Raw genomic sequence first — 9,213 nt, 5'->3', positions numbered from 1 at the left:
GTAGCCTATAGCTTTTAGTTAGGTTATATTTTTCAAATTAATCAGGAAACCTTGCACCGATTTAGTGCTAAACATACAACTACTCATCTATTTTTACATGAAGTACTAGTTCAACTTCAGTGTAGTCTATGAGGGAGTGGTGCCAGAAGTTAGTGTTAATTTGATAACTACATAGTTCAGCAGTGATAGTCAGGTTACCTGGCCTGTGCTGCCTGCTGCTGGTGGCTTATTCTACTACACTGCCCATTTTACATTTGAATTGACCATCTGTGTGTGTTTTTTTTTTTTTGTCTTTTCCTCTCTTCTGTGTGGATGTTAGGCTGTACATTATGACACAATTATGACACAATACATGACTACGCCATTTCCTGTGTGGGCCTGCACTCTAGCTCCAAATGAACAGCGATGCCACGAGAAAACAGCACAATTGAAACCTGTCAAAGCTGTTATACTAATCCTCATTTTGCCATAACTCTTCCAAGGAGCTGAGAGCTGATCCCTGAGCCCACGGATCTGTGCAGTGATCACAGTGGTGTCAGTTAAATCCTCTCAGGTGTAGCAGCAGAGCGCAGGCTCCTCCCCATCCAGCTCCGACCGGACTGTCAGAAGAACAGGAAGACTCCTCTCTGCCGCTAAAGACGCAGTCGCTTCCCCCCGCTGTCATTCAGGGGTTAAAAAGTTAACTAAAAGTTGTAGCAGTCATGGAAACTAATCTGGGAGACGCCGTCGGGACAAGTCATCCGTAACACCAGCTCCTCGTCCGCGTTGTAGTCACCGAAACAACTCGTGGAAGTTTTTTTTTTTTTTTTTTTCCTACGGAGACTTTACCTACTGTAGCCAGACAAGCTAGCCTAGCTAAAGCTAACGTTAGCACAGTTAGTATCTCATACTTTCGGGACTCAAAACTCACTTTGTTAAAGTGGTCGGGTTGTGTTAGACGTGGATACAGTTGGGATAAACTTCTCATTTGTGGTTTACGAGCGCGAACAGGCTGTTTTCGTACTTTTCGCCCCGAGGACTCGGGCTTGTGCTTTGAATTTCCCTCCTTCACTGACACAGACAGGCGGCTTAGCGAGGGGGTTCATTCGGTGTCGTTGGCTTTCTACCAAATCATTAGCAACACTGTGCTAATTGTGGCTAGTTAGCCAGGGGACTAGCCTAGGCCCAGGGGAATTTCATAGTTATCTTTTTCACACCGTCCCGAGGAGACATTTGCTTTGTTTTTTTACGTTTGCGCGTGGGGAGATTACCGCCCACACGGGTTTATTTTGACACCTAATTCAAGTAAACGGATTAATTTATAAATATGGATCCACACACGGGGAACTCTGCCTCAGCTGCTGGTCCCAAGAAGGACAAGAAGTCAAAGAAGAACTATGAGGATGGAGAAGGGAAAAAGAAATTTGTGAGTATCCCACAGGTTTAAAACCTGTTGCACTACAGTGTTGGTCGGGGACGAGGGCTCAAAAGTGTTGCACCTAACTCCACTGATGGTGACATTTTGTTCCTTTCATGTTTCAAGTGAAGATACAAAGCAACAAACCACCACCACCATACCTATTTTTAATTACACCCCCGAAAGCTGTGCACTAGCTGTCATAAAGGTTGCAGTGCTAGCCCGTAGGACTCATGATTCAGGTCAAACTAAACGTCAACACATGAGGAAGTAGCTGTCCCTCCAACTTTGTAGAGTTGGGCTGTGCAATAAAGTTATGCAGTGCTTAAATTGCAACACGTCAACAACTGTCTTCCATCAGTGCGATCACATATACTAAGTCAAGATTAATTTTTTTATAGGGAGGACTTTATTTTAAACAAAACATGTTGTGTCAAATGCATGATAGAGCCTTCCATGGTAAGGTGTGGCATCAAATTTTCCCAAGGTGACTTAATCACTATGACATCATGTTGTGTTTACCTGGCAGTGTCAGCGTGTGTGATTCAGTGTGGTGTCTTGATGGGAGCAGTAAGAGTCATCAGCAACGATGCTTGTCACTAGCCAGTAAAAACTGTTGCGTAACTTAAGCCCTTGGCCATGTCTAGCAACAGGTGAAAACTGATATTCCACGCACTGACGAGCGGTAACCATAGAGGATGCACAGAGGACACATCTGGTGCCCCCTCATTTAAACCACAAGGTGTTTTATAACCTGCTGGCAGGGATGAACGCAAACCATTTCTTATAACACTCAGTTAAGTACAGAACAGTTTGTTTGAGCTTTATCTGAGAACCTTTTCATGTAAATAGTACCACCAGGCAAGGAGCCCAAAAATAGCCAAGCAGGAGTGGTAGGGGTTGTACTACTGATTTTGATGACAAGAACGGGCACATAATACAGTCAGACTACACTGGCATACAGACACGGTCAGTGGAGTATTAAAAAGCGGTCCATACTGTACTGTAACTGCATGCTCTTGTCTTTTTCAGCCTTTTTATACCAAGAGACAAAAGATGACAATAAAAGAAAGTATTGCAATCGATAGTGTTAATGTGCACGCAGGTTTAGGTGAGGCTGTAAATACATTAGTCACAGACAGAAACCAATTGTGCAATGTCCTAAGTTAACACTGCATACATGAGTCGGAGTTTGAGAGTGAATGCATGTCTGTGTGTGTGTAGCTAGACTGCCCACCTCAGAGTGAAGTATGTCCTTGACTTCATTACACCACTAACTCTGCAATTTGAGCCCATTCAGGCAGAATATTTATTACACCGCGCACAGTCAGGGTTCAGAAAGAGTTTAAGGAGTGTAGAATTATGTGTGGCATGCTTGATCTGCAGTGTGATGCCGCCCCGCTTAACTATCTCGTCTGTGGCATTAACTTATCGGACCTCATCACTCTCCGCATTTGCCTCTCCCCAAACATACCAGTGATAATGACATGATGTGTCATGTATGATTTCATGACATGTATGTGGTGTCCTGTCGTCTCGGTATTTGTTAAATCACCCTTTTTTGAATGTCTCTATTGTGATGTCTGAGACTGAATGAAGCAGTGTGTGTTATCCAATTTTAGTCATCATCTCTTTTTCTGGACACAGTCACTGTTTTTGGAGGAATCTAAGGCAGATTTGATTACTTTTTATATAGTATGTTGGAATAATGCCATTGAACTGCCACTTCAACTAGGTTTGGCATTCAGACAGATACTGGACTGTTTCCAGCATGCAGAATTTATAACAGATTGACATTTTTATCCTTTTATATTCTGCTCCATCACCATTCAGTGCATAAGATGTTGCCTAACCCCGACATCAACCCCCGTCAGACTGCGTGTGTGTCAGTTCACATGCTCGCTGTTTTTCTCAGCATATCTAACCTGTAGTTATGTTTCGCAGGAATGCTTAACATGATTTGCTGCGCTTATATGTACCTCTGTAGCTGAGGATGATCCATGTATTTGATTTGAAGCCAAACGCAGGTCATATTAGCTGGGCTCCCTGAAGCACTATCTGTGTTCCTCAGGCCCACAGAGACAGAAAAGATCAGCATCCATGAATGCTGTTGACATAAAAAGGCTGGCTCAACCCAGCAGGCAGGCATATGTGTGGATTATCCAGGGATCACTGCCTTGGGCAGTTGTTTGGGATACAAGGTGAATTGTAGATCACAGATTCTGGCTCTGGGACATCTTGTTGAGTTTGGCAGGTTATCTGTTTTTAGTTGGAATGTTTGCTGAAATTTTCAAGTAGCTAGACTTTTCTTTCAGGCCCTGATGAGAAATATTAGTTTATGAGAAGACCAATAACCAATATGCTCTTCTGGGGCTTCTTGGACATCCTTGGACTTCTCTCATAGCTTATTAGGTTATTTACTAGTTATTGGCATTTATTATTGCCTCCGTCAAAGATGGAGGATGGATCTTGGACCAGAATAGACCCCATTAACTATTGGTGCAGATCTGGATAAAGGGACGGATACAGGAATTATTTCTCACTTTCTTTAACATTGTGAGATACTTTTGTTGATTTTTTTCAGGGAATAACACATTAATCTTTATTGAAACAAATCAAGTATATTTTAGTGGCTGCTATCTATGAGTGAGTACAAAGGGGACTGTTGGGCCTTGGCAGAGGAATGCGCTCTGCTGAGTGTCATTCCAGGTGTCATTTCAATTTCATAATACCATAGGTTGGATTTTGAGCCAGAATTATAGAACTTTCCTTTCAGAGATATGATTCTGTATAAGGGATGGGTTGCTTGCATTGCCTACAACTGAGCTCTAACTGAAGGAATAGAACCAGTTCTGATAACTGGAAAAGATATAATTTGTGTCATACAAGCATTAGAACAAATGAGCAGATGCACATTGCAATTTTCCCTGGAACTGGAACAGAGAACCCTCAGGCAGGTATCTTAGCAGTACATGTTTTTTTTCTCTTGTTGAATATCCATACAGCTGGAAAATATGCCAGGCTGCTCATGAATGCAACCTCAGCCTATACCATTGGATTACTTCTGTCATGTTAATAAAAGATAATGGTAGTGATTTCTATTGATTTTCTTTATGACATTAATGGCTTTGACATTGTTAATGTGGATGTACAATTAGAAAATATGTGGAAATAAAACAGTTGGATGCATAATCATTTTCGAGATTGTAACTATAAGTGCACGAAGATTGCCACTTTTAATGTCTTGATACAGAAATACTGCACTATTTCTGTATTGATTTTGTACCCCTCCTTTTTTCTAAAGTAATGCATTTATGTTGCAACTTCAGAGGGAAAACCACAATACACTCAAGCACGACCAGTCCCAACACGAACAAACACAAAAACACTCAATTGAAGTATGCAACATTTTTTTCTGTCTATTTGTCTCTTGTATGCAGTGTTGCTTATGGGGTTGCTGTCCAAATAGTTGCCGGTGAGCACATATTTTGACATTTTGGTGTTCATCATTTAACATCTGATTAATTGCAAAGCTAAGTGCGCCTCTCGTCAAGCATAAAATCTTTTGCCTGCATGTGCCTTTGTGCAGCAGCGCACCTACTTCCTGGGGGAACCACCTCAGCAAGTGCTTCATTTAAGATAACGCCATGAATTACACCAGTCAGGTCACAACTCTTAAGTCACAGTCTCTGACTAAAGTCGTCCAAGTCAAGTGGAGTAGTTAAAAATTTGCTTTGTGCACAGTGGGTCTCTTTTGCCCTTTTCCCTTTTTTGTATGTCTGTTCTATTCCCCCAACACACACACACACACACACACACACACACACAGCTAGAAGGCACACACAGTTTCCTGTTCTCTACATCTCATGGGGAAGAAGAGCATACTGTGAGCTGAAGAATAGGATGACTGAGTGCCAGCGTGAAACTGGAGTGGTTAATGGACTGCTAGTGGCATGGGCCTCTTGGCTCAGAGTGAACAGGAGTATTTTAGAGAGGAAGGCTGAGCAAAGGAAAGCAAGTGAGCCATCAATGAGCAGGGACTGGGTTGGAAGAAAGGGTGGGACAAATTGAGAGGGGGAGAAGAGAGAAGTGTTTGACGGAAAGCAAAAGAAAGAGTGGGAAAGAAGCCAAAAAAGAGAAAGGCAGATAAGGAAATTTAAGGAAGGCAGAAAATGTGCGAGTGGGTGCAGTCAATGATAATAACAAGTTACAGGTGGTGTGATGGGTACGGAAAGCTTAAATTACTGAGTTGACTCTAAAAACACAGCTAAAGGGTAGAGAGGTGTTGAATCACACAGAGCAGGAACGGTTTCTGAATTTCTCTCTATGGTTGAAACGTTAAAGCATGTGACACCTGTGGTCACACCCAAAGTCAGTGATTTAATGGCAGGTGTTTAGCTGTCAAAGATAACATTCTTGGTTGCAACATGAGTGAAAGTTTTCACTCACAGGTAGCAGTTCTGCTAACTCAATGAGACATATGATAGATTAACATGCAGAGACTTTTATCTTAGATTTGTTCGAATTGATTTCTGGCAGCAATTTTAAATGCCTGGCTTACAGCAATTGTCATTCAATCTCAGGTTAGACATATATCCTGTTCACACACCAGTAGATGGAATAAAGACACTTGTTGGAATAATTTGCCGTGGATGAGCATGATGCATGATGATTAACATGCATTTTGTTCTCTGCTTGCTCTGTCCTTACTGTACTCAACAGATATAAACGAGCAGCTGTTGGCTCAGCTGAGGGCTGTGTTTGGTTTGCTGAAGCCTGTTCTGACTGGATATGAGAGCTGAGTTGTGTAATAAAAGTGCTGGTGACCAATTTGTTGGGGCAGGCACACAGAGGAATGCAGAGTCACTAGACCACTGAAATACCATACTTACAAAGGAATCTCACCTTCACCTGAATGACTGCTTGATTCAGATGTGTTTATTTTTATCTCAGACTCAGACTACACAGCTGACTTCATGACGTCAAGTACCTGATGACTGTATAATTTTGAGACATCTCGCAGATGAGTAGTCAGTGGGTACATATAATGGTGGTGGTCCAGCCTTGCATGTTGTTTCAGGCAACAAAGTCTCCGTGCTTCCAGTACTTGCTTTACTCTTTTTTTTTTTCCCCAAAAAATAATTGGTAGAATAATCATGAAAATAATCGTTAGATTCAGCCTTAGTAAAATTAGATATGTTTAAGCATTATAGAAAGACGTAATCCATTTTGTCAACTCCTGATAACTATTGTACTTTCTGTTAGCAGTTGCTCTCCTGTCCATCTTATTGACTGACTGTCTAAAGGAGAAGCCATGGAGCTGATAAACGATATTGCGTTTCTCTTTTGAGCCACCATGAACAAATTCACAGAGGGCAGAGTTGGTGTTGCTGCCTAATTAGTCCAAACCCCTGAGACAGCATTCTGCATGCTTAGTGAGGAACGTTTTTTTTGTTTGAGATATTAGATATGGTATTTTTAGGCTACTGTGCAAAGGGTCATATTAAGTCCTAAAGTGGCAATGGTCGACATTGACCACTGGCAGAAACAATTAATGTTTGTTGAAGAGTTAGGTCAGTCAACAGCCAGCTTGCACTCTGAGGAAAAGCTGTCAGTGTCACAAGGCTCCCTTGTCCTTGTTGGTGCAGATGACTATTTTGTGTTGTGTGTTGTTTGAGCATAACCTCATCTCTTGTGGTTTGTGTTGATTAGAGGCCTTATGCTGCAGCCATGCGTGTTGTTTAGTGTGATACAGAGAGGCTATAGAGGAAACAGCATTCTGTTTCTCTGCATGTCATTCTTTGTCATGCTCATTTCCCCTTCCTCAGAGGAGAACTTTGAACAAATGCGTCTGAGCATACAGTATGTTGCCCTGAGCTATTGAATAGTTGCCACAGTCAGTTTCACCTGCCTAGATGTTTATCAAAGGCCTTCACTAGTCTGTTCAGTTCAAATAAAAAACTGGCTTATCAAGACAGTGTCTTTCACATGATTGTTTATTTTTGTGCTTTTAATAAAAATAAACTGCTACCTCTGTGTATTCCTGGCCATCAGTCTTCAATGAAAAGATACTGCAATGTAAACTGACATGAAATTTGTGTTTAAACTACTCTGATCTGGGTGTTCACTTATTGTTCACACGGTTGTCATCTGTTCAATCTTACTTCTCCTTCTTACTTTTTCTAGTTGTGGTTGTGTGCATGCATGCAAACGCATGCACACAGATATGTCAGTGTTTCCACCCTCTTATGTTATTTCTTAAATTCTGAGGGCTTTGTCAGGAAGTTGTGCAAAAATAGCGAACAGGATGCTTCCTTATTCGTTCCCATTATTACTTAACTTTATCTCTCTCCTTCCCTCCTTTCCATCTATTGTGCAAGGAGGTACCAGTGGTCTAATAAATATGTGTACACACATATACACAGCCCACTATCAAATCTTTGGAGGCCTGGATGCATTAGAAGGCTGGATAATGTTAAAACATAGAGTGGGGTTTTATTATTGGAGCCTCATAGACAGGATTGAAACATTCCAGACTGGAGGTGGATAACACTGACTAACTGTATAATCCTTTGTAAATCAGGATGATGTTTCTGCTGTTGAGTTTTTCATTTTAAATCCAACATTCAACATTTGGGCTGGACCTTTTCACTTTCATTTGCATTCAAATAGAACTAGAAAAGTAGTTAAGATAGCCTGTCCCAAGTCTAAGATGTGCCCCTGCCAAAGCAGTCGACCTAGGGGGAAACACTGAAATCTTTAACATTTAACCATTTGCACCACAAATTAGATTTAATTCACTGTCATCAGAAAAAATAAAAAAACATGTCATGGTAATGTGATCCCATTTCTAGTGTAGTGGCCTCAGCCTAGAGCAGTGTTTTTCAGTCCTGTCCCTGGGGGCCTCCTGCCCTGCATGTTTTACATGTCTCCCTGCTACAACACACCTGACTCAAATAACTGGGTCGTTATCAGGCTTCCATGGAGCTTGATAACAAGTTGATCATTTGAATCAGATATATTGGAGCAGGGAGACATGTAAAACATGCAGGGCAGGGGCCCCCTAGGAACAGGACTGAAAAACACAGGCCTAGAGTGTGACTTATTTTGGTCATCAAAATGTAAAAAATAGTTAGAAATGTCCATCACAAGTTAACTGTTGTATCTATCAAAGAAAGGCAGCAAATTCTGACATGAGAAACTCAAAGCGAGAGAATGTTTGGCATTTTTTATTAAAAAAAAGTCTAACCACTGCTTTACCAACAGATTTGCATGCCACTGGCTGGTCACACAGAAGTTTGAATTCCCCATTTTTTCTGTCTGCGAATTTTCTTTTGTGTTTTCCAGCTGCAGCATCTCTGATTTGCTTTTCTTCTCTGGTGCTTGTGAAAGACAGAACTGCTGGAGCAGCATATGGAAGGCTTTTGAGTTTCTGCTGAACAGCTTTGACTTTATCACTGTAATATCATCTTGCTTATCATATTGCTTTTTATTACCCCTATTCTAAATTAAGTTGGGGTGTTTTGCTAATTTCCTGCTAAAAACCTGATAAAATATGCTATTATTTTTACATGGTCAGCTGCCTCGATGCTTCTGGTATTTCTCTTTCAGGTTTTATGATTATTAGTCAGTCAGCAATTTAACTGTTTCGTGAGTGAGTGTGAGCCTGAGTCCAAAGTATTTTGTTTATCCTGTGAAAAAAGGCTTACTGAGCTGGCTAAGATATGATGTTGCTTATTCAGATGCCAGTATGCTTGTCGGGTGGTCAAATAGCTCCGAAATCCTTCCCCCCACACCTTTCAAAATGTTGGATTATT

The 9,213-nt window shown here is 41.3% G+C and overlaps 1 protein-coding gene across 1 annotated transcript in view; it reads left to right on the top strand.

Annotated features, from left to right (window-relative positions):
* The first annotated feature begins 617 nt into the window (after positions 1–617).
* The window catches only part of LOC141013015 (protein diaphanous homolog 1), a 42,518-nt gene continuing 33,922 nt past the window's right edge, over positions 618–9,213 (top strand). Inside the window, exon 1 of the mRNA XM_073486553.1 lies at positions 618–1,405. Coding sequence (XP_073342654.1) covers positions 1,307–1,405 — 99 coding nt within the window. The 5' untranslated portion in view covers positions 618–1,306. The remainder of the gene's footprint in view (positions 1,406–9,213) is intronic.

The sequence above is a fragment of the Pagrus major genome, chromosome 18, assembly GCF_040436345.1.
Source record: "Pagrus major chromosome 18, Pma_NU_1.0".
Lineage (NCBI taxonomy): Eukaryota > Metazoa > Chordata > Actinopteri > Spariformes > Sparidae > Pagrus > Pagrus major.
This window is presented reverse-complemented; position numbering and strand designations above follow the sequence as displayed.